This window comes from Myodes glareolus, chromosome 26, assembly GCF_982192425.1.
Source record: "Myodes glareolus chromosome 26, mMyoGla1.1, whole genome shotgun sequence".
In the NCBI taxonomy this organism is placed as follows: domain Eukaryota; kingdom Metazoa; phylum Chordata; class Mammalia; order Rodentia; family Cricetidae; genus Myodes; species Myodes glareolus.
Genome location: NC_142051.1, coordinates 14,761,326 through 14,787,362, shown reverse-complemented (window position 1 = coordinate 14,787,362; position 26,037 = coordinate 14,761,326). Strand labels below are relative to the sequence as shown.

Below are 26,037 nucleotides of genomic sequence, written 5' to 3'. Positions count from 1 at the left end.
ATTAGACAAGGCTTGGCAATCTCATTCAGTGGTTAAAAGCAGGCTTGGGTTCCCAGAACTAGGGAGGATAAATTGGAATGAGCACATACATTAGATAGTGAGAAGGTCTGCCAAGTGAGCACATATATATATATATATATATATATATATATATATATTCACTTTGAAAACAAATCTGGCAGGAGATATGGCTTAGTAGAGGACCCTAGTTTGTTCTTCACCAACTGCAAGTTGGAGAGCTAACAAGCTATCTGTTGGGAATCAACTCCTCTTCTTACTTACAAGGGCACTGCATCCACATGCAAAACACCACTCCCCAACATAAGAATTATTAAACATAAAATCTTTTTTTAAAAATGCAAGTAATATATGGAATATAAATACAGTAAAACTTTAAATAAGTATCCAACCAAGCTTTTATTTGGGTTTTATTGCAATCTACTTTTGGCAATAAGGGAAAAGTGACCATAAGAACTCATCAGATTTTATTTAACAAAGCAGTTTTTCATGAATGCTTAAGGTCAGTGTATAGTCAGCTCGGCTTCCAGTATCAACTTGAGTACCTCATCACGGATATTTATGCCAGAATGATAACAGTAAGGCATTGCAAGATGCTACATTGTCTAAGATCAAACCATATTTTACACATTATAATTTTAGGATAGTAAGATATACTAATACTCAACAATAAATAAGAACTTTTTAAAAGTGTTGCTTAGCCCTTGTTTAACAAAATTCTATTATTAGCTTATTTTTAAGTACTCCAGTTAATAAAGGTTTGATTGTACTTCAAGAACTCTGACTTTTCCAAAGATTAAAAATTAGTTATTACTTCTTACATTAAAAACAAAGTTTTAAAGCACATCCACACTTGTCCTTAAGAGCATGTTTACATCATATATAACCTCTTATGCCTGACAACATGGCTTATATGGCAAAAAGAGTTACATACCAAGACAACTAGGCGGCAGTCCTCCCACCCCACTGCCTCCAAAAAGCCACACTTGGCCTCAGTGTAAAAGTTATATTTTATTGCCATGCTACAAAATGTATGAATTGGCACTGACAGGAGAGGAAAGAACAAAGGGCAAGAAGGGCAGAGGGCAAATGATGCTGTTACACATACAACAGGGTTTTCATGGACAGTGGTTAAGTTTTGCCAATACTAAAAATGCAAACCCAAAATTAAAATGCTGATAATGAAACAGCATTAAAACACAATTTATGCATAGTACAGTATCATGTCTTTCATTAGAGAAACATGGAATGTTTAGAAATTAACCATAGGGATAAAATTCATATCTCACATACAATTTGGCAATGGTAGTCCCACTGTAGACAACTTTTATAAGAGAAAAATTAAAATCTAATAAGCTACCTTTATACAAAGTTGCTATTATTTATGCCTTTATGTAGGAAAAAACATTTATAATGCAAATTAGGACATACAATAATCTTACAGTATTATACAATGTAATGAAAATAGAAACATAACACGAAGCTTGTCCTTTATAAACATCTACTTTGCACTTACTAATGCAAACGTGGCACCTGGTGACGCTGTACTAGTGATACCAGCCTGTTTCCATGCCGTCTTGTCCAACTGCCAGAGAATTTCAACTACAGGATGCTATAAAAGAATTGTGTTACACCCTGAAAAACGAGGAAGCAGGAATGGGGAACAGGCAGCAAGAAGACAGGGTGCTGGTCTGGGCAGAGTACATTGTGATAGGTCTGAATACTTTCATTTGTTAACTTTTCAAGCCAAAATGTTTCCTATATATTCTGTAATTTCGTACCAATGCCTTGACTCAAATTTGGCAAACATTAAGGAAAAGTAAATAGTACCATGTACTTCACATCAGAAATGAATGAGATGCCAACACATTACTTCTGAGTGTCTCTGATGTTATGTCTATTTCAAGAATATATATATATATATATATATTTATACATACACACTACACATTGCACAGAACACTGGGGCATTTTGGGTAGAAAACAGCACAGGGGAAACTGGGATGTACTTGTTAGCTTGTTAAAACCTTTACCTTGAGGCAAATACATGGTGGCACGTTGTTGGAAAAATTATGAAAACATAAGGCCCCTGTCCCATTTTTAATAGAACATTATTGAGGTACATTTTTATATGCTGTGCCACAGATCTGGGGTGGGAGCAGTGGGGGAGAATAACAAACGCCAATTTTGACTTATGACATTGTGGGGGGGGGGTCAACATTAATAACTGTAATGACAAAAGATTGCTTGGCAAAGTTTAAGTCCCGAATGTGATCTTTTCTGGATATACTGAGAAGTGAAAGCTTTTTGCTGAGTCTTCGAGAGTAAAGTGCATGTCTCATCACTCCACAGCAGCAGGAACAAAAGGAACTATTTGCCAATCTTCTTGGAAGGAGGGAAGGCACCATATTTTCATTTTTTTCAAAGGAAGATGAAACTGAGAAGCAAGCCATTGAGAAAAACACTAGTAATACCTATACCACTTTTCACCCCTGGTCTCGAAAAACTGTATGGATAAAAAAAGGATTTTATTTGGGTGGGGGGGAGGAACAAGGATTATATTTTCAAAACCAAAAAGTAGTGTCACATGGTCTAATCAATAAAACCAATTACCTAAAATTAAGTTTGTCTCAGAAAATTTGAGACATATGGCCACAAATATGTGCCAATAAAATATCTCACTCTGAAATTCACCAAATAGTAATAGGTACATTCTTCCAAGACAGAGCTTAATGCCCATTATGAGACTACTGTAAAGAACAGGTATTCTAAATGACTGATTAAATAGAAACAAAGGCAGTTTCCAGAAGACATCTGGAAGTTAACATCACCTGTTTACCTCTTCCTAATTAATATTCATATAGTCCCCTAAAATCAAATGGTTAGCAGACAGATTGGTCCCGTTTTTATTCTTAAACCATACACTATTTAAAGCATACACTGTAGTGATTATATTAGAGTCACCAAAAATAAAATAAAATAAAATGAATCTAACTCAAATCTGAAGAGAAAGTGGAGAGCACAAAGGAAGCACAGAGCACCCAGCCTCCAGAGCGATCAGCCCCTCACGCCAGTCAGCTAGGCTGTCCTGATGCTCGCCCTCAGGAAATCGTGTACACTGCTGCTATCAGAGTTCTTACCCTATGTTCAAAAAACCACCACTGAAATTTGGCACAATTAGCAGTCTACTCAGAAGAAAGGATAAACAGAAGCGGATATTAAGCATGGAATCTGCACGTCTGGTCGTTGCTCTCTTAGGGAGAACAGTGAACATTTTAGTAAGCACCAAGTTTACAGAGGAAAAAAGCAGGAAAAAAATTCTGCTATAAACCAACGGCACTAAAACCGATAAAGACAACTGAAATAATTTATTTTCAAAATGGTCCCACTCTACTGTTCTGCTAATCTAGTTATGGTTTTATGATGAGTTCCTGAATACACAGAATGTTCTAGGACTGAGACCTGTTCTTGTTAAATCAACTTTAGCCACACCTGGTATAGCCATATCACTATATGAAACTTCTTCAACATTAGAGAAAAACGTAAAATATTTTGTAAGGCTACCTGTCCTTCCACTCTTGTCTTTATTCTACAATGGTTTAGGAATCTGGAGCATTCTTGATTTCTAAGAGTCCAACATCTGGACTCTCACCAGTTTATATAAATATTTATTCATTTCAGATCCTCAAGACTTCCCTGTACTCGCTATGCTGGCAACAATATTAAAAGCTCACCAAAATCAGGGGATAATAAGAGCCTAGCTCCACGGGAAGGACAGCAGAGCCCAGGAGCAGCAGAGTGGGCAGAGTGGGACTGCAGCCATGTAGCTGAGCAATCCCCACTAAAGTGCTGGGGAGTGTGCCCACAGGGAGGACAGGACCATGGGAACTCACATGTTTAGAGTATCTTCCTTCTTTTCTCAGCTAGTAAAGAGATCACCTATGGACACAAATGAAATTTAAAATCGAGACAATGCTTTTTTCATTAACTTGAAAAGTAAACAGCAGATAAAAATAAATACTGGACAAGGGCAACCCTGTTAGAAAATAACAGTCAGTTCCAAATGGACTTTCAAGACCATAAATTGACAAAAAGGCAAACCAAGTAACAATAAACACACAATCCCATTCCAAGATGATATACAAACTCAAACATTGTATTGTAAATTGAGAAAGACATTACAAAACAAAGTAAGACAACCCAAATACCAAAGGGGAAAAGCTGAAGCTGAATGGGAATTTAATGGCACATGTCTCCAGAAAGCAATGTGCTGTCGATCTACAGAAAAGAAACGCCAAGAGATCATGGTGTGGATTTTTAAAATGTTTTTGGATAAAGTGACCTGAGACTGACTCCTAACCCTATAGTAATTCTGAGTAAGATATCTGGACATGCCCTTCAAACGACACCATGAGATGAGTAAACAAAACTTTGTCTCCTGTCTGCCTTCCAAAATGCAACTATATTCATGATACCGCACTCTTTCTAGTAACACTGAAGACAGAGGAGCTGACTGGTACAAAAGGAGGTGTGGTTCTTTTGCTTCTTCTTCGTCGTCGTCTTCTTCTTCTTCTTTTTTTTTTTTTTTTGGCCCAAGTCAAAAAGCCTTTAATTAATGAAATAAGATTCCTCATGTTCCATGCTGTAGACCATACACTGTGAGCAGTGATTCTACAAGTCCTACCTTCAAAGCCTAGAGCTATGTTAGCAATGCACGTTATCAAGAGACTTTATCAAAGGTTTAAATGCCAACACAACTTAGACGTGAAAGATATACATATGTCCTGGATATGGAATAAAAATCAACCAGCATGTCATTCACTTCAAATCTCATTTTAAATAGGCACTGTGAAAATGGGAATGCTGCTGTACAATAATGAGTAGAATATATAATGAAATTAGTGTTCTGTAAGGAGTACCTGCTCTACATTAATTCCCTTTAAAGATGCACATGAAATATTCAGAAAAAAAATTCATCAGTCTATAAAAGGAGTTAGTGTAGAAATGAAAATGAAGCATTGCATCTTCATTTTTAAGAACTTCACGAAGGTGCAAACGACGTAATGCTTTCCAGGCTCACATGGGCAGGTCAGTACTATTATGTCTAGTTTTCCTAGATGTACCATCGTCACGTGGCAGTGCTTTCTGCAAGTTGGACATAGCAGCAGTTCTCTCAATGTCTATGACAGCATACAGCTCTGTGCGCCTGGTAGGGGTTTGTGGAAGGGGAGTGGTAGGGGTTTTTGGAGTCTGAGGGTTGTCGGAGTCACTGCCACCTTCCAAATCCACCTGTATATAATTGAGTTGCCTGTGTTCTAAGCTGGGGCGCCTGATGTCAAAGTTAAAGACTGTCGGTGTACAATCCCGACGCCTCGAATAGTCTATTTTGTGAGCACTTGCCGGCACAGTTACATTCTCTGTATTAACATAGTTATGCATTGGATCTAGATTATTATGGTAGCCATTTAGAGATGGGGTCTTTGGTCCTAAATTGTCATCTTCATCCCTACTCAGCTTGCGGGCTTCCCAAACAGGAGGCAAAGATGGTAAATTCTCATAGTTTAACAATGCAGTTCTCCTCTGAGCAGAATTGTTGATGTTCTGAGTATCCGAGGTACTGGTAGATGTCAGACGACCTCTCCTGACCCCTGAGGCACTAGGGATAGATAGCCCATTTATATTTTCATACACCAGTTTGTTAACAGCGGGTACGTCTCTCCGTTCGTCACTGTCATAGCCAGTGTCCCAGTCCGCGCCATTCGCACCACTTCCACTAACTTGGTCTCTTCTGAGCTGCTCCAGTTTCTCCTTTTCCATTAGCTGCTTCTGAACAGGGGTTGGTCCTAAAACAAATTTGACTCCTTCAGGTTTTAGAAGAACCTGAGGGTCCCTGTCTTCAGTATTACTTGGTTCTTCTTTTGGTGTGTTGCTTTCTGCATTAGAAACTCTCGCCTCCTGGGGGACATGCACACTTGCACGATTTTTTCGCTCTTCTTGCACGCCTGTAGTGTTAACATAAGTATGTACCTAAAAAGACAACAAAGCAAACCAGTCAAGGGTAAAGCACAAAGCAAAAATAACCAGATTAATCGAGGAGCTGGAGAGATGGCTCAGTGGTTAAGAGCACTGGCTGCTCTTCCAGAGGACCTGGTTCACAATTCCTAGCACCCACATGGCAGCTCCCAACTGTCTGTAACTCCAATGTCCCCTTCTGGCCCCTATAGGCACTGCATAATCAGGTGCAGACACACACATGGGCAAAACACCCATACACATAAAAATTTTTAAAAAGATATTGGTCACGCCAATTCATTTTATTTCTTTATTGAAACAGGGTCTCACTGTGTTGCCGAGGTTAACATCAAACTAGATCCAACTGCCTCTACTTCAAAATGTTGGGATTATTGGTTTGTGCCACAATTCCTGATTGACTTAAATTAATTTTATTACTTCTTCTTTAAATATACTGTTACCTTAAAACTTTTACACTTATTTTTTGCCTAATAAAAAGACAGGAGGAGGAAAAGTATGCAGAAAACTTTAAAATAACACACAGCATTATATTTAACAGCATTGTATTGGGAACCAGCTGATCATGGTGACACATACCTATAGTCCTGGTATTCTGGAGACAGAGGCAGGAAGATAGCCAAGTTTGAGGCTATCTTAGGCTACATAACAAGACCCTGTCTCAAAAAAGGGGGGAAGGAAGAAAGAGAATTATCATTTTGCAAATGCTTTAGAAAACCTTGCTAAGCTATTAAAACCTGGTTAATAAATAAGAAATGACAAGAACTCAAATAAGATACCATTATCACTTAGAAAAGCTCAATAGTATTTTACAAAGAGAACCTAAAAATATCTGGAGGTCCAGACCCCAAAATTTTAGGATTAAAAATAAAATGCAAAACTGAGGAAAATGTAATTATAGTAAACAATGTATAATAAATGTTTACTACGTAAAGAACACAAAAATTGATTTTAAAAACACTAAAAATCCCTTAATGATGAATGATCATAACTTACAAAAGACAAGCTTAGCTGATAATATATATAACGTTCAAACAAATACTTGGTTCCACATTTGAACTAGTAAGGAACACTAAATAGCTCCAAGCAACTTCAATGCCAAAATCTACCCTTGCACCTATAGTTCACTGGTAACAAAGACTAAAAACATCAAAAGCAGGATAAACTCTAAATCACTAAGAACTGACTGAGTTTGTCTCTCTTCATCGACAGATGTACCTCTCTACAGACATATAAACTACTCATAAGGTTCTTCAATTCCAGCACTCAGGAGGCAGAGACAGGCAGATCTCTCTGGGAGTCCAAGGCCAGCTTGGTCTATTGAGTTCCAGGCAAGCCAGGGCTCCATAGTGAGACCCTTTCTCAAAGAGAGAGAGAGAGAGAAAGAGAGAGAGAGAGAGAGAGAGAGAGAGAGAGAGAGAGAGAGAGAGAGAGAGATTAAGCTCCCTTACATCTATCTGTACATATTTCAGCACATGTTAGCAAATACATGCCATTTTTCCAATTTCCAATGCAGAAGTAATTCACAGTGGAAGCTAAAATTCACAATAAAAGCTCCAAGTATTAACACAGTAGCACAATACTCCACAAACAGTTTTGCTGGTACACAACGGTAGCTGCTTACCTGTTCCTCAGCCACGAGCAAAGGATGTGTAGACTCTTCACCGACTGAGGGTAAGCGAGCACTTCCCACAGAAGGATGCCGGCTGGAGGGGTGGGATGAGGCATCTCCAAATGAAGGGTAGCGGGGATATCCATTAGGTAAGTTCTGAGCAGCAAACCCTGGAGCTGAGTTTTTGTTTATTGAGTTGAGGAGAAAGACAGGATATGGGAGTAGGGCAGAGAATAAAAATGAGTGAGAATTTAATCCGCATTGAGAGTTAGTGAGACATTCCTGTCAGGACACACAGAAACTAGAGCACAAACAGCAGCCCATCCAATCTTACTTTATCAGCTGACTGTTCTTTCTGGCAGTACTGATGATAAAACATCCGTTCCCTCCAGCACACAGTCAAGCATTTCAACACTGAGCTATACATTTGGCTTTTAACTCACATTTTAGGTAATATGCGATATTTAATGTTTTCATTTTTAAAATGTTTGTCACTAAAGCTAACAGGGGTTTTGTTGTTGATAATCATTTCTAATTGTTATAGATTAAATGTCCATAAACCGTACTTATAAGTGTCTGACATGCAAAATGACAGAGAAAACATCTACTTACTTGTGGGTGTTCGAGGGGTTCTAGGGACTTCCAATTCTGTCTGATGATTATTTCTTTCTACAACAGGCTCTTCCACCACATTTATACTATTATTTTGCATAATCTCTTGCAACATGTTAAATAATTCTTCTGCACGTGCACACTTAAAGGCAAAGATTCCTACAAATACAAATCAAAAGGGAAACATGACAACCAAGTTTGGTCACAAGAGCAGTGGTCAGCAGTGACTGCAGGGATGGATCAAAGGACAGAGAACAAGTGACTGCTGGACACCTGGCTGTAATTGGGACATCTGTATAACCCCTCCAAGGCTCAGGAACTGTACAGAAGAAAGGGCAGACAACTGTCAGACCCAAAGGAAGGGCAAGGAGTTTGGGATGGAATGCTGACTTCCAGGCACAACAAGCTGTTGCACTCTTCAATGCACAGCAGCCGTGATTATATGCATAAGGACTGAACTTACTAGACCCATCAGCATACCCTGCCATGGGGTAGGGGAACTGGCTCAAGGAATCTAGGATTTCTACCGAGTTAATGGTTAATGTGGGGCGGAAAGACATTTTATCAATGGTGAAGGCACAGTAAGGTGCCTGTGCTCCTGTAAACAAACCCTCATCCATGTTCCTGTAAAGGACTCTAATGATAAACTCACTGGAGGTCTCCCAAATCCCCTCCCCATGACATCAAAGTAGATGGGGACTAACTAAGAGAAAGGGACCAGCAACAGTGGGAGCTAAGGAAGGGTGGAAGAGAGGTTACATGATAAATTTTATTATAAACATGCATGAAAATGCCAACAAACCTCATTTTATGTATATAATTAATATATGGTAATAAACTTTTTTGAAAAGTTATAAGAACACAAAGAAAAAGAAGTTGTGAAATAGGTACCTGTGGTGGTCTGAATAAAAATGGGCCTCATAGGTTCAAATATTTGAACATCTAGTTCCTAGCTGGTGGAATGTTTAAGAAGGATTAAGTATGGCCTCGTGAGAGGGACTGTGTCACTGGGAAGGGTTTTTGAGGTATTGAAAGCCCAGGTCAGCACAGTCTCAGCTGTCACCAGTGCATCAGGATGAAAGGCTCTCAGCTACTGCTCCAGCACCATGCATGCAAAACATGCTCCCTGCCCCGAGGACAACTGTAAGCTATCCCCCAGTTAAATATTTCCTTTATAAGGTTTGCCTTGGTCATGGTATTTCTTCACAGCAATAGAACAGCGACTAAGACAGCATCCTAATGTGCCAACAGCAAGAAATAACTTCAGACAAATCAATTATATATGTCTTATTTCAAGGTATAAATCCATAAAGCTAAGATAATTTCAGTTTGTTTACAGAACTTTTCAGAGCAAAGAGGATCTATCTGCACATATACTCTAGAAGCTTTAACAGCAGGGGGAGCCCAGTCACCAGGAACAACGCAACACTCACTACCGAGCAGGCCTGCCTGTGGGCTTTATAATCATCACCTTGTTCACTAAAACAATCCCATAAGACAGGCATTATCATTGCCCTTTTACAAAGTTCCAATAGAAGGCATATAACTGCCCAAGCTACTCCATTAGCAGGGAGTCAAAATTATCATCATCATTATTAGTTAAAAAAAAAAATGTTCTATCTGACTCCAGTGTTTACATTGTTTTCCCAAGAAGTTAGAACCAAAAATAATACTTAGCCATTTTACTTCTACCAAGGGCAAAGTGTTTAAGTGCATGCTTGATAAATGAATGGATAATTAGTCTTCTTTCTTTTCTTTTCTTTTTCTTTTTCTTTTTTTAACTGAGACAGGATTTAACTGTGGAACTCTGCCTGTTCTGGAACTAACTCTGTAGACCAGGCTTGACTCAAACTCCAAGATCTACCTACCTTTGCCTTCTGAGTGCTGGAATTAAAGAGGTGTGCCATCACTGCCCAGCCATAATTTATTTATTTTTTTAAACCATTCTGTTTGGGAGTTTTGTGGGGAATGTATTTATTGGCACAGGGTTTTTCTTTTTAAACCTGGCTGGCTTGGAATTTGCTATGTAGAGTTTGCAAGAATCCTCCTGCTTCTACCTCCCAAGGGCTAGGTGTACAAACAAGCACTTACAGAAATGAAACGCTGTACACAGAATAACTGAAAGCATAATGTTTCAAATATATCTGAAGAAAATAAAGACTTTACCTACCTTGTCCAGTCTGACACCTTCGACCACTTTCAAAAGAAAAGAGATTTGAGTCATAGCCATATCGTCGCAGGCAGAGGTAGTGCCATTTTACTGAATCACGTTTACGGGTGTATAGAATCAGTTCTGTGTCTGTAAGCTCCATTATGCCAGAGCCTAGCTCATTCCCATCATCATCCACATTAATGACCTAAAAAGAAATAGCATCTTAAACATTTCACCAACTTTCAGAAAAACGCACTGCTGATAATTACATCAACTTTCTTTCACTTGCTAGTTCATCCACCTGACAGTGTGTGTAGGGTATGATCTATATAGCAATAAAATAATATCCGTTCACATGTGTAAAGAGTTTACATTCCCACTGGAGAAATAAGATACAAACACCGAGTCACATTATGTTAGACGAGCTGACAAATGAAAGCAGCAGAGACTAGCTATGGCAGCAATGACTGCCTAAGGTAGCTGAAAACAGGAAGGAGGGATTGTAACTAGACTTGAGTATGAATAATTTTATAGAGGAAATCCAGTAAAAGGAAATCTGGTGGCTCACAAGATACAAACTCAGTATGAAGACATACTGAAAAAGAATAAAGAAAGTACCTTTAAAAAGGTCAAATTAAGACAGGCCCAAAGTTCATCTAAAAAAAAGGACTGTAATGCCAGGCTCCAAAAAATGCCCAGAGACGGGCTGGGTTAATGGCTCACTTGACTAGCATCCATGAAGCCCTTCCTCGCACTGCAAACAAAGAAAATGGCCAAAGACTAAGAATAAAGGGTAATATTTATGAAGAAGTTGTCATGCCCCCAGGCACAAACAGGAGATTTGCATGTAGTTTCCCCACTTAATTTTTATAACCCCTGACTACAGGTCAATATTGCAACAATGTAAGTAAGACTTACTAATCATACAAACTGCTCAAGAGTGCAAAGCTATTAAGTAACAGTGCTGGAACTCATGCAAGATCCATGCCGTCCAGAAGCTAAGACACAGCATACCGAGTCAGACAGGAAGTGACACTACACAGCTCTGGGAGAACTTAGCCTATTTTAGCACAGGTTACTGATGGAAGAAAGAAGACCAGTTGTGCAGCAACCACAGGGTAAATCCAAGTGCAGTGAAGAAATCAAGCCAAAGATGGTAGCACAAGCCTACAATCAAGCTAGAGATGAAAAAGAGTATTGGGGGCTACAAGGTAGACTTGGATACACAGCAAGATTGTCTTACCAAGAAAAAATATGGCTGGGCATGGTGATGTAAGCTTTTAATCCCAGCACTCAGGAGGCAGAGGCAGGCAGATCTCTGAGTTTGAGTTCAGCCTGGGCTACAAAGCAAGTCCCAGGACAGTCAGAGGAAACCTGTCTCTAAAAATTACAAACAAAAAAGCTAAAAACAAAAACAAAAGACCCAAAACAAACAAACAAAAACAACAAATTAATCATTTATCTAAGCATGCATGAAGATGTCTAAATGACGGTGCTACAGTTGGGATCTTAAGCATCTTCCTTAGTCTTAAGAGTCAAAGCCATAGACCCTGACTGTGGCAGCATTTATAAAGTGTCTTCCAGTCGCTGTGGGCATGTCTCTGAAGAAGATCCACTGCGTCCGACCTCAACATTGTGCTACAGCACTCTGTCCCACTGTGCTGCCCCATAGCAGCAGGCTAACAGATCATGTACTGAAACCTCCAAGGCTGACCCCAAATAAAACTCTACTTCAATATAAGGCCTTTGTTAGTGACAGAAAGTTGGCAAGTGGTAAGACTACAAAGACTACTCGAAAATGACGTTTTAAAGAAATGATTATCACAATCATGTGATCAACTGGACACAAAGGACCAAATGAAAACTAAAGGAGAATTCCTGTTATGGTTTGTCCCCCTGGCCATTCATCTGCAGGAGGCTTGGCCATCACTGTGGCAATGCTGAGGTGGCGGTACTGACTTTTAAGAGGTTACTGGGAGTGTGCCCTCAAAAGGGTCAACATAGGATCTGTGAGACCCCAGTCAACCCAGTCTCTCAGAGTTCTGGTCGAGCAGGCCACTGAGATACTATACCTCAAGGCAGTCAAGTAAAGGGGTTCTTGGTTAGGGCCAGTGCTATGTTGACTGAACTCTTCTATTCAACACTATAAGCTAGACACACCTCTTTCCTTTGTAAGTATTGAGCCAGAGGCATTTGTTACAGTAATGGGAAATGGACCAATAATCCATATTGTTAGTAAGAAAGTGCCATTTACTCAAATAAGAAAAGGCAGACTGTGGGAAAGGTGGGGAAATAAAGGGTTCTGGGTAATAAAAAGAAAGACGGCAAGATGAATTAGTTTTCAGGTACATCCAAGGAGACAGAAGAAGAACAACATAGTTTTGCTGGCTTTACTGACCTTAAACTTGTTCCGATGGTTATCTGGGACAGTGTCTTTATCTGGACAGCTACAACAGCTACCCATGGCTTCTTCAGAAGACCATGTGAGCACTGCACAGAAAATAATTTGAAGAAAATTATACCAGGATACAAAAGTTGCAAAACAGGAAAAGACTAGAAAGCACCACACACACACAAGCATGATACTTTGATGCAGAAAATAAAGCCCAATGATGTTAATGTTTAGAATTAAATTTCATTCAACTAGTTGGTAAATTCTGGTTGGTGATATATGCCTCAGAAATGTGCATTTCCAGTTTAATTTATAAAGGTCTGCTTATTCTAAAACCATGTACTACTACCTAAACAATTAGCTTACAGTTATTCAATAGTTAATCAAAAAACTAATGGGGGGAGGGCGGTTTCTGAGACAAGGCTTCTCTATGTAGCCCTGACTATACTCAAACTCACAGAAATCCACCTTCCTTTACCTCCCAAGTCCTGGGATTAAAGGTGTGTGCCACCACTATCCAACAAGAAACCAATTTTTAATGGGTTATCAGAAATTTTATGTCCCTTCTTTTAAAAAAATAAAAGCTGGCACATGTCTTTAATCCCAGCAGAGACAGCCAGCTCTTGGGAATCTGAAGCCAGCCTGATTCATACAGAGTTCAGGCCAGCCAGAGCTGCGTGTGTGTGTGTGTGTGTGTGTGTGTGTGTGTGTGTGCGCGCGTGCGCGCAATATTTTTAAAAAGATGCTGCACTTTTGCTGCACTTTTAGCTAGCAGATATTTTGATTCTTATTACTCATTGTAGTCCCTTTTATGTGTCCTATTAGACAAGCGTTCACTGGCAAGCAACACACAACAAACTTTAAACAGTACATTAGTAAGAAAAAAGGCCAACTCAATTCAACCTGTAGAATAAAACAGACAACACTGGCCAACCTTTGTCTATTTACTTGTGATATATTTTGTCTATTTAATCCTTTGCCACAGAAGGTCAGATAAAGCTTACAGAGGTGACAATAAGTGGTTCAAGAGCATTCCAAATAAACAAAGGAGAATTTCAAGGCATTACTTCTAACAAACCAGAGAAGCAGACTACATTTGACATTTGTCACATGGAGTAGGCAAAGATGCACAGGAGTCAGACAATGTTCCAAACACAGATATGATTAAAACTGTTTAAATTCAGTAGGGTTTTTTTTTTTTTTTAACCACTCTCAGGTTTAAAAACCAAACCCCTCTGGTGTGGGAGGTCCTTCTGTCTATGTGTTGCTTTTATTGGTTAGTGAATAAAGAAACTGGCTTGGCCTGATAGGGTAGAACAGAGCTAGGCGGGGAAAACTAAACAGAATGCTGGGAGAAGGAGGTGGAGAGAGAGAGAAGTCATGGAGCCACTGAAGATAGATGCTGGAACTTTAGCCAGTAAGCCAAAGCACGTGGCAATATACAGATTAATAGAAATGGGTTAAATTAATATAAGAGTTAGCCAGTAAGAACTTAGAGCTAATGGGCCAACCAGTGATTTAATTAATACAGTTTCTGTGTTATTGTTTCAGGTCTAATCTGGCGCCCACCGTGGGTAAAATACCAGCCCAACCCCCCTTCGACCCTGCTAACTACCCTACCTCTAGTTAGAATAAACAAACTACCATTCCCTACATCAGCTATTGTATCACATCCTTCTACAATAGCTGTCTGCAGCTTCCCTTTTCAGAGGTGAAACCTTTCCTGATGCCAACCTATTAGGTTAATTAGAATTTTTACACAACACCATCTAAGCACCCTAGGTTGTCCAATTGCACCTACATCACTTTGTCTTTAGCAGAAATTCTGGCTGGCTATCCACTTACATACTGTTCTCCCTCTATTATGAGCTCCTTCCCAGCAGGAGCGGGCCTTACTCATCCTTTCTAATGTACAATAGTAAGTAGGTATTTTAGGCTATTTCTGAACTAAGTGAACTATTACACTAAGGTAAAGAATGTTTGGCAATTAAAATTAAAATGAAAAATTGTACTATCATATAAACCTAAAGAAATGCAACCTGCAGTGTTCTCATAGTAAAACAGCATGGTCTTTTAAGGTGTTTTGTGTATTAGTCAACTAACTTTGCTGTGATCTCTGAAGACAGATATCCTGTCTTCTTCATTCTCTAGGGCACTAGCACACTGTTTAACATAGCACATGCTCTACAGATGTTTTAAGTTTTTGATTGACAAATGTCAAATTATTAAGAGAAAAATATTTTTAAGTTTACAATAGGTATAACTGATAGAAACATTTTGAAAATCTTGAAATCATGTCATTCTTTCCCTACCCTCCTTAAACACATTCATTTTAACTATGGAAGGGAGCCAGTCAGATGTGCACTTAAAATTCACTTGCCTGCAGGATACATTAATCCAAAATTCTTCATTTTAGCCTTGGGAAAACTCTTCAGACAAGGGCAAAAGGCAGCCACTTTTTTTCACCAAAACATCACAAGAATTGTCTCTAGACAACATACTAAAATTCTTCTCTGAAACCTCTTGAGTGAGCCTCAGTCAGTTCAAATAACTCTGAGCATCTCTGTCTTCTATGCCCCATGAAGCAGTGCTAAAGCACTCCATGCCAGAGTCACGGGACACCTGAGGAGAAGAGCTACTAACAGGGAGTGGATCCGGCCCAAAACAAGTGTGCTATAGACAGATCTGAACAGAACTGGAGACCTGAAGAGCATTTTGACAGCAGATGCAAAAATGTAGAGTTTGGAGTTTGCCTATCTGGTCTCCGCTCCTGCTCTGGTCTAGTATTTCTTTAATATGCTCCCTTCTCTATGTTTTGGAATGGTTAACGTATATCCTGTGACATTATATGTTGAAGTATGTGATCTGCTTTTTTATTTTGATTTTTATGGGTGATTACAGTTAAGAGATGGTCATGCATCTCCGAAGAGACTTTGGGCTTTGAAATAAGTTTGAGACTGAATAGACTATGGGGACTTTTGAAGTTGGACTGAAGAGATGAAGCAACCTCAGCAGAGAATGAGGGACAGACAAGATGACGCCCTTTACTGGTGGCATTCAGCAGTCAGAGGGGTCATCTGACCTAGGGTGTGAGAGTAAGGGAGACAAAGACATGACAAGATATTGGTAATGAAGAAACAATGTAGAGGGCTAGCCAACAAATGAGCGGGGTAGGGAGGGAGCAAAACCAGGACAAGGTTTTGACATGATGAGAGCAGAGGCTTAGTCCTCGAGAAAAGCTCAAGCTGGTGGACACAGGCAGGGGTTTACATTCCAGCTTTGGGAAAAAGACTTGTTAGAGACTGAACTGGAGCTCTGACAGTTTCGCTGAAGTGCACAGCGCACTCAGGATGTGCTACTCTTCCTCTCCCTCTGGCCATCCTCCTCCCCACTTGTCCCTTCCGAGACTCAGGATGTCTGATCTTGGTGTGTGACTCCTTTAATTTAACCAGGACCATACCTGAGACTACTGGACTAGGACTAACAATGGAACCTGATGAGGCCACCAGCGGATGCCAACTGACTCCTCCTCTCTCTGACTCTATCAGTAAGAAACAGTTCTGCAGTAAGGGGCAGGGTACCCTGAGTCCCTCCTCTACCATGTCTGCCTGCGTCTGCCTGAGGACAAGCCCACTCTTGTGTGGATCCAGTGCAAACTTTCAGAGTTGGTGAGAGTTCCTGATTGCTATGGCTGTTCATTGCCCTAAAAGATGTGAAATCTCCATTCAAATCTCCGAGACCCTCCTTCTGACCCACAATCTTCTACACAAAGGGAAAGGAGAGGTGCTGGATATTTTTTCATTTTTGAATAGCACATTAGTATCTGGTTGCCACATCTTAGCTGTGACACCTTATAATATTCACTGTCACTTTAAACACTGAATAAAGACGCGTGTGCTCTTATAAGCACAATTCTCCAGAACTCGACACATATGTAGGTGATTTTATGCTCCCCAAGGACAACACTGATATCTAGTATATTCAACAGCAACAAGCAGCTTTCATCTGAGACCAACTTCCATAGGCTGTGTGACTATTCTCCACTAGGAAATACCTTGTGTTTGTTTAATTAAGGTCATTTGCACTTATTTTCTGGGAATGAGGGAATCAGTAATCAAGACTCAACATGGTTACTTTCAACAAAACAGTATTAAGTTGATTGATCTTTTTTTTTAAAAGGTAAATTTCAACTTACCTAGATTTGGCCATTAATATTGTTAGCCTCTGATACTGCATCAGGAGATTAATCATATTTCAAAATATGATGTCTTCATTTAATGACTTAACCTAGAAATAACAGAAAAAAAAGCAATCTCTTTCTGGCAGTTGAACCTGGAACCTCATACTCTTAACCACTGAAGAACATACACAGTCCTTAGACTTTAGTTCTTTTAAGATAAAAGTTTTCACTCTAAGACTTCTGGTAGTACTACTAGTTCAGCTGATCAGTATAAACAAACTCAAAGTTCTAAAATATTGATTTAAAATTATTTAATATCCAAGCTAGAATTTTTAAAAAAAGATAAAGTAACGCATCAACCTAAGTTCTACAATGACTCTGGCTTCTGGACCACAGCCACAACACTGACCAGTCTCCTTCTATGTACATATGTCCTACTGCAGCTACAATACGGCTGATTCATGTCTCTAATATACATATTTACATACATGTAAATATGGCTCCTTTCCAGACTTAAAGTCCTTTAAACCTGCAGTACACTAATTCTGCATTCTTGGTGATTCTTCCTAAAACTCAAGACCCCTTTAGAATCCATGCTTTGTGTCTTCTGTTCCATAAGACCTCCCAGTCAGGGACATTAGTCAATCTGAAAGCTGATGATAAGAAAAACATTCTAGCTGGGTGGTGGTAGTGCAAGCCTTTAATTCCAGCACTCAGAAAGCAGAGGCAGATGGATCTCTCTGTGTTTAAAGGCAGTCCTGTTCTACAGGGTAAGTTCCAGAACAGTCAAGTTACACAGAGAATCCCTGTCTCAAAATAAAACAACAGCTAAAAGAGAAACATTCCCCAAAGAGTCAGGAACTGGCATTCTAACAATAAATTAGTCTACAATCCTATGAGACTTCATTGCAACTTTGTACATTTTCTGATCAATTTGTTTACAGCAGAAGAAAGGGGGTCAAACTCGCTCAAGCAGAGAGGTACTCACTGAACACCTACACTGTATCTACCAGGCAGCTGCAGAGGATCCCATTTTGACCTACATACTAACTGGAATTCACAATCAGATGGTATTCAAAACAAGCACTTCCAAACTCCAATTAAAAACATGCTTTCTATATGAAAATACATTCCAAGTTTCCTACAAACTAAAGAACTCCCAATATGAACATAATTTGGTGGACGATGGGTGTCCATGGGTATTTGACTCAGATCTTCTAGACTTCTTGGATCTCCTTGATTTGTCTATGCTGCTGTATGACTTAGAACTAAAGATAATGTAGACACAGTTAAAAAAAAAAGTGATTGTAAACATTATAATGGAGCTTTGGTTTCACTGTTCCTGGGAATCCAAATGGTAGAAGAAGAGAATCAACTCCTGTAAGTTTACCTCTGACTCTGTCTCTCTCTGTCTCTGTCTGTCTGTCTGTCTCTCTCTCTCTCTCTCTCTCTCTGTCTCTCTCTCTCTCTCTCTCTCTGTCTCTCTCTCTCTCTCTCTCTCTCTCTCTCTCACACACACACACACACACACACACACTATGCTGGATTAAAAAAACATAGAGGTGCCTTCTAGCTATGATATGGAAACTATATCCATGAAATCTCAACACCATGGCTGCCTAAACAAGGCCTGGACAATTTCAACAGCAGTTAGAATTCCAGTTCGACAGGAGAAATCTTATAGGGTCCTACCCCTAAATGAAGAGCTACAGGCAATTAACAATTACCAAGAGAGGGAGAATTAGCCTTCCCCAGGCATCGCTGATTAGTTATCTAAAACCAAGTGGTTAACCCTAGAAATATATGCATGGACAAAACAGGTTGTCTTTATATGTTGATTAGTGTGTGTGTGTGTGTGTGTGTGTGTGTGTGTGTGTAATCAGGCAGAATTATTTTAAATCACTGGGAAGCATCTTTCTAAAACATTTTTTAAACACAGTAGATTTATGTTTACTCTTGCCATGTATTTATGTATTTTTTATTTCCTTTTTAAATATTCAATTTACTTTATAGCTCTCTGAATCTTTTGCATTATGGTTTGCATGCGCATCAGAAGGTACCAGATCCCCTGGAACAGAAGGTTGATTCACCATGAGGAGCAGACAACTGAAAGGTCCTCTGGAAGGGCAATCACCCTTTAACATGGATTTGGGAGTGGGGGGTCTTTCAAAATAGGGTTTCTCTGTGTAGCCAGGTTGTCCGGGAACTAGCCCTATAGACCAGGCTAGCCTCAAACTCAGAGACCTGCTTGCTTCTGACTCCCAAATGATGGAATTAAAGCCACTGGACGCAATCAACCCTCCACTCCCAAAACATGGATGTTTTATAGCTGATGCTATTCTGAGGAAGAACTAAGGGGAGGACCTCACATGCAGTAGAGTTTCCATGCTAACTGCCATGTTAAGGTGTATGTGCTCAAAACCACACAAGTACTAGAGCATTTTTAAAAACATGTTATCACAGGGGCTGGAGAGATGGTTCAGCGGTTAAGAGCATTGCCTGCTCTTCCAAAGGTCCTGAGTTCAATTCCCAGCAACCACATGGTGGCTCACAACCATCTGTAATGAGGCCTGGTGCCCTCTTCTGGCCTGCAGACAGAATACTGTATACATAATAAACAAATAAATAAATATTTAAACAAAAAAACCCCACATGTTATCATAGAGTTGAGTTTGCACATTCCTAAGAAGGTTTCTCTTCCTCTTACTTTTTAAGTCTAGAAGCAATACCGGTAAATCACTTCACAATTCATAACCATCCAACCGCCATTTTTAACACTCCCTGGCCCCCAACCAATACTGCAGCATCATGCATGCCAAGCATGTGTTTTACCAAGGATTCCCTAGCCCTCTGCCCCTTTTGGGTTAGTTGGTAGTGGTGATCTCTGTTTCATTTGTTTGTTGGTTGTTTTCATTTTTAAACAGTGTCTCACTCTGTAGCACTGGCTGACATAGAACTTGCTGCATAAAGACCAACCTAACCTCAAACTTGTGGTAATCCTTCCTCCCCCTACCAGTATTATAGGATGTATAACCAAGCCTGGTTTTACATCCTAGCCCATTTTTGACTTTAGGGGAAAATTTTTTTACACAACTTAAAAATCACTTAAATATTTGGCAATTTAGAAACTCTTATCAAATCCCTTACTTTAAGTTAAATCAGATTCCTGTTAATTATTTTCTCTGTAAGAGACAAATCAAACCAGGATAACTGAAAAGAGGAAGCTGTACATTTCAAGTATTTAAACCATCTTCACTTTCTGAAATAGCATTAGGATTTCTTTACTATAGACACAGTGGCTTCAGGTAAGCTAAGATGATCTGTAAACAGTTAACACAAGGGTAATTAAAATGCAGTCTACTCGCATATTGGAGCATCCAACAAACATTTTTTCTGTAAGACAAATAAATGCAGCAATTTCCATGGTAACAGATTCACAGGGAGGAATACACAGAAGAAGAAAAATACCCAACAAAGTCACTGGCCATGTGCAAGTGCTTTAACTTGTTAATCCCTTTAACTGAGTACAGCGTGTGAAGAAAAGCTTCTGGGGGAAGAGATCTCTAAACTGGGTCCTGAAAGTAGATGGAAATTATCTAGGAAAGTGTGATTCAGATCAAGAAGGATGAACACAAAAGCACACAACCCAGAACAAAGACTACTCTTAGAAATGGTACGCTACAGTTCCTTCAAGCTGGAATGTAGGGAAATATAAGTACCTATGGAGGTCAGAAGATGGCACTGGATCCCTTGGAGCTGGAGTCATAGGTGGTGGTGAACTGCCTGATGTGGGTGCTGGCAACCAAACTCGGGTCCTGGAAAGAGCAGCAAGCACACTAACCAGAAAAGGCCTCTAACCGCTGAGCCACCCCTCCAACCCCAGTCAGAGAAATACTACTAAAAAGGATTAGTGAGGCTGGGGGTGAAGCTCAGTTGGCAGAGTACTTGCCTACCATGCACAAAGGCCTAGGTTCAATCCCAGCACCACAAAAATTCAACACAGTCGTACACACCTGCAATCCCAGCACTCAGGAGACGGAGGTAGGGGATAAGATGCTCAAAATCATCCTCAGCTACACAGAAAGTTTGAACTCAGCTTGGGATATATGATATCCTCTCAATCAACTTTTCCAATCAATCAATGTGTTAAGGACTTGGGTATGTATGTGCACCATAGGAATGCAAGTGCTTGTGGAGCCCAGCAGAGGGGGGGTCAGCCTGCCCTGGACCTACGGTTAAAGGTGGTTGTTCGTCACCTGATATGTCTGCTGGGAACCAAACCCCGGTTCATTACAACATCAGTATGTGCTCTGATTTCCAGATCAGCCAGTGTTACACAGTGAGACCCTATCTTAAAAAGAAAGAAATCATGGCTTTTCAAAGATGTGAACATATGTCAGACATGAATTAAATGTTGATGGAACTGGTCTGGAGAGAAATTCTAAGGACCACACACACAATAAAGAATTCTGAAATGAATTTGTAAACTGATATAAAATAGGCATACTAACTGAGCCAGGATCCAATTGCATTCTACAGGACAAAATATACATGCCTATGAATAACATTTAACTGTATTTTTGATTTAAAATTTTGTTGTGGTAAAAGACTCATTGCTATCTTAACCATATGAAATACACAGTGGCACTAGACACAATGTGCGCTACAGTCATCACCACTACTAGAACTCCTTTTGTCTTGTAAATTAAACAGTTTCCATGAGAGTATCCAGTGGAAACTACGACTCCACTTTCATCTCTGTTTTTGACTAGTGTCTCATTGTAGTAAAACCACAGACCTACACAGGATCTTTGTAGCTGGTTAATTTCACTTAGCATGTCTGCAAGATTCATCTGTGTCTCACTCTATGTTATAAAATCTTGTTTTTTCAACACATATTCACTATGCTGGCCTGGAAGCAGAACAAGCTTCCCACCTCTGCCCACAAGCACTGGGATTATAGACATGCGCCTCCATGAGGAGCTTGAATTTCCTGTAGCTAGAAGTAAGTATCCCACTAGATGGCTTTACTACACATTTGATTTACCAGCTCTTCCCTCAGTGGCCATTTGGGTTGCAGTCTTCAAGTCTTTGGTTGAGTCTTTAAGACTCTGTACAGCTCTTTTGGACATACCCAAGAGACTCAGCACTGCATTATGTGGTTTTTCTAATTTTAATTTTTGGAAGAAGTGCCATACTGTTTTCCATAACATTGGTACATTTATACACACACACACACACACACACACACACACACACACTCACTTATAGTGAATAGGAGTTCCAAAATTTTATACCCTTATTTTATGTTTTTGGGTGTCCCCCGCCCCCCGACAGGGTTTCTCTGTGTGACAGCTCTGTAGACCATGCTGGCCTTGAACTCACAGAAATCTGTCTCCCTTTGCCTCCCAAGTGCTGGGATTAAAAAGGTAAAAAGGTGTGAGCCGCCACTGTCCAACTGTTTCTTTTTAAATTAGTAATCACCCTAATAATTATGAGTTGGTATCATTATGATTCAAATCTGCATTCTCTAATGACACATTTCTTCATTTGTATATCTTCTTTGGAGAAATAGCTATTCAAAGGACTTTACACATAACCTTTTTAAAACAAAGCTGCTTTTTCATTGTTGAGTTCCAGTCTGTACATAACCTAGATTTCAATCTTCTATTATCTACATGGCTTGAAAACAGTTTCTATCCTTACTTTTTTTTTTGGTTTTTTGAGACAGGGTTTCGCTGTAGTATTAGAGCCGGTACTAGCTCTTGTAGACCAGGCTGGCCGAACTCACAGAGATCCGCCTGCCTCTGCCTCCAGAGTGTTGGGATTAAAGGCGTGCGCCACCACCACCTGGCCCTATTTTTACTTTTACTGTAGTGTCTTTGGTGAGGGAAAGAGAAGCTAAGAGAGCACCTCACTACAGCCCCGGACACCTTTAAGCATGTAAGGACCCAACTGGACCTCCCACGTCCTGGAATTACAGGGCACACCACTACACTCAGCTACTGAAACTGTGTTTGGATGCTAAAACTGGAAGTCATCATGAAATTCCACTAGCCTTTAAAAACTTTTGTTGTATCCAAGAAATTGAAATGAATGTGAAACTTATTTCCATTTATTTAGGTGTTCATTAATATATTTCAATAAATTGTACATAACAGGGCTGGGGACTGAACTCTGCCTGATCCACACACATGCTAAACATTGTCACTCTATTCCCCAGCCAAGCCTGTTTTTATCATTTTATTCTTTTCTATATTTACATTATTTTTTAACTTTATTAATTTTTTCCTGGCTGACCACCTCCCTTCTCTCTTCCAAGTCTCCCAATCTCCCCCTCGCCCATCCATTCCTCCTTACAAGCTTTTTTAGCCTCTAGTCACGCTTTATTGTTTAATTTTTGTTGGGTTTTTTTTGTTGTTGTTTGTTTTTCAAGGCAGAGTTCTCTGTGTAGCCCTGGCTGTCCTGGAACTCAGTAGACCAGGGTAGCCTCAAATCTCCAATTTACAGAGATCTGTCTGCCTCTTGTTTCCACAGTGGTGGGATTAAAGTGATGTGCCATCATTCCCAGCTAGTTCCTGATTTTAAAACCTTTTAATCTTCCATCGCTCAGCATGATGTTCACCGTGAATTGTTCAAACATTGCTTTTGTTATGTTGGTGAGGTTTTCGTCTCTTTCTGGTATGCTGTACTAATATTAAATTCTAAATAAACTTTAGTTAAGGGAACTAATACTTTAAGAGTGGACATTATTTAAACAGGCATGCTGCGCTGAGGTGACTCAACAGTTAAGAACACTTGTTCTTCCAGAGGACGACCGTTCAATCCCCAAGGCCATGGCAGCTCACAACCATCTTTATAAATCTGAATTTTGAAGATCCAATGTCCTCTTGTGACCTCTTCAGCACCAGGCATACATGTGGTACACAGACACATATGAAAAACACTCATATAAATAAATTCCTAAAAAAAACTAGTGGTGTTTAGCCAGGTATGGTAGCACATGCCTGCAAATCTTAGCACTCTGGATGCTAAGGCAAGAGGATTAGCGTTAAATTTGAGGCCAGCCTGGGCTACATATAGGAGAACCTGTCTCAAAAAAGGTCATATATTCATAAAATTTATCTATAAATTTCTGCAACATGAAAATGTTAATAAAACTATACTGTGGTGGTTTGAAAGAAAATGGCCTTCAAAGGGAGTGGCACTATTGGGAGGAATGGCTTTGTCTGGGTGGATGTCACTATGGGGGTGGACTTTGTGGTTTCCTATGCTCAGGTTACCTGCAAGATGTAGGACTCTCAGTTCCAGCACCCTGTCTGCCTGCACATCACCATGCTCCCTGCCATGATGATAATGGACTGAACCTCTGAAACTGTAAGTAAGCCACCCCAATTAAATGTTTTCTTTATAAGAGTTGCTGTGGTCACAGCGTCTCTTCACAGTGATAGAAACCCTAACTGAGACAGTACACACACAGTCTTCCATGTTTACTTCTGTTACACTGTCAGCTAGTTCATGGGGGAATCATGTTTTGAAAATTCCAAAATTTCTTTTAGAAGAAATGTTTATCATGCTGTTGTCAAAGTGAAGAGCAACACCCCAATCAAGACTGTGAGTAATAAATGTTACAGGATTCCAGCACAGCCACCTGGCTTCTGTCTACAAGTGACCCAATGTCTAAGAGTCCATGGCTACAGTCGCTGGTGTAAGACGTCAACAGCTCTCAGCCACGCTGTCACCTCTTCCAGCTACGTCACTCAGTTTTAAGACAGACCTAGGAGAGGGTGAATGTGTTCTAAGATTATCAGGACTCTCCATGTTGGATTTCTAGCCCTAAAGCTATAAGATCCTTTAATTTTTGTTGTTGTTATTGCTGTTTTGTTTTTCAAGACAGAGTTTCTCTGAATAACAAACAACTCCTGCTGTCCTGGAACTCGTTTGTGGTCTTGAATTCACAGAGATCACCTTCCAATGCCTTCTGAGTGCTGGGATTTGAAGGTGTGCATCACAACCGCCCAGCTAAGATCTTTTAGTTTTTAATATAAGGTGCTAAATACTGGAGCCAGGGATAGCTCAGTGGTTAAGAACACATACTAGTCTTGTAAAGGACCAAAGTTTGGTTCCCAGCATGCCACACTGGGCAGTTCTCAACTGTTGTAATTCCAGTACCAGGGGATCCAACTCCCTCTTGTAGGGCAACGAACACATATGGTACACAGATACACATGCAGGCAAATATTCATACAAATGAAATAAAAATCTTTACAAATAAACATTTTAAAGATGCTAAATATTTGTTAACATCCATTTTGCATATCACGTTATCTCATATACCCCAGCACTGGCACCTTTGGCGTGCTGAAAGAGTTGCTCTAGCTGACACAGGAGCACTTGACACACAACAGGAAGTGCAACTTCAGAGCATCACAAACGACTGCAATGACAGTTTATGAGTAGCAGTTTCTTCTAATATTAGTTTTCTTTATACCAATTTACTCAAAAATTTGAAAAAATAAATCAGTGAATAAAAGTCCACTTTCCTCTCTAACTTTAAGGGTAAAGCCATCGCAAAGACGCTAAGCGTCTCCTGTTAATAAGGCTGAAACTGTTAGGACTGGAACTGGCAGCATATGTGCTCTTACACTTTAATTAAAATGCCAGAAATGAATGTGTTTACTTTATCAATACTAAGAAAATCTTGTGGTTAAGGAAAATATTCAGAACTCTTCCTTTCCCCAAATCCACGAGTTAGGAAGCAGTGAGCACTGTTTTCCTCCTCCACGGCTCTGCGATATCTGCTTATTAACAAAAGAATAACCACAGCATTTAAGAGCCTAATACAAAATTATTCTGAAAAATAAAGGTTACTTATGTGAAATCAGTATCCCTCTTTAAACTACTAAAGCTGTATTAACATTATTTCTAATAAGGAAAAATTTGTACAAAAAGTTATTATAGATTAAAACCCAAACTGCCCCATCTAAATTACAACACAGTGCAACTTTTGTACTAGAATAGAGTGGACTTAATAACATTAA

The 26,037-nt window shown here is 39.7% G+C and overlaps 1 protein-coding gene across 1 annotated transcript in view; it reads right to left on the bottom strand.

Moving 5' to 3' along the window:
• Positions 1-398: 398 nt before the first annotated feature.
• Positions 399-26,037, bottom strand: part of Frs2 (fibroblast growth factor receptor substrate 2) — an 82,625-nt gene continuing 56,986 nt past the window's right edge. Inside the window, exons 3-8 of the mRNA XM_048418932.3 lie at positions 17,012-17,103; positions 12,823-12,914; positions 10,443-10,629; positions 8,273-8,431; positions 7,673-7,836; positions 399-6,045 (exon numbers count right to left, since the gene is read on the bottom strand). Coding sequence (XP_048274889.1) covers positions 5,095-6,045; positions 7,673-7,836; positions 8,273-8,431; positions 10,443-10,629; positions 12,823-12,888 — 1,527 coding nt within the window. The 5' untranslated portion in view covers positions 12,889-12,914; positions 17,012-17,103 and the 3' untranslated portion in view covers positions 399-5,094. The remainder of the gene's footprint in view (positions 6,046-7,672; positions 7,837-8,272; positions 8,432-10,442; positions 10,630-12,822; positions 12,915-17,011; positions 17,104-26,037) is intronic.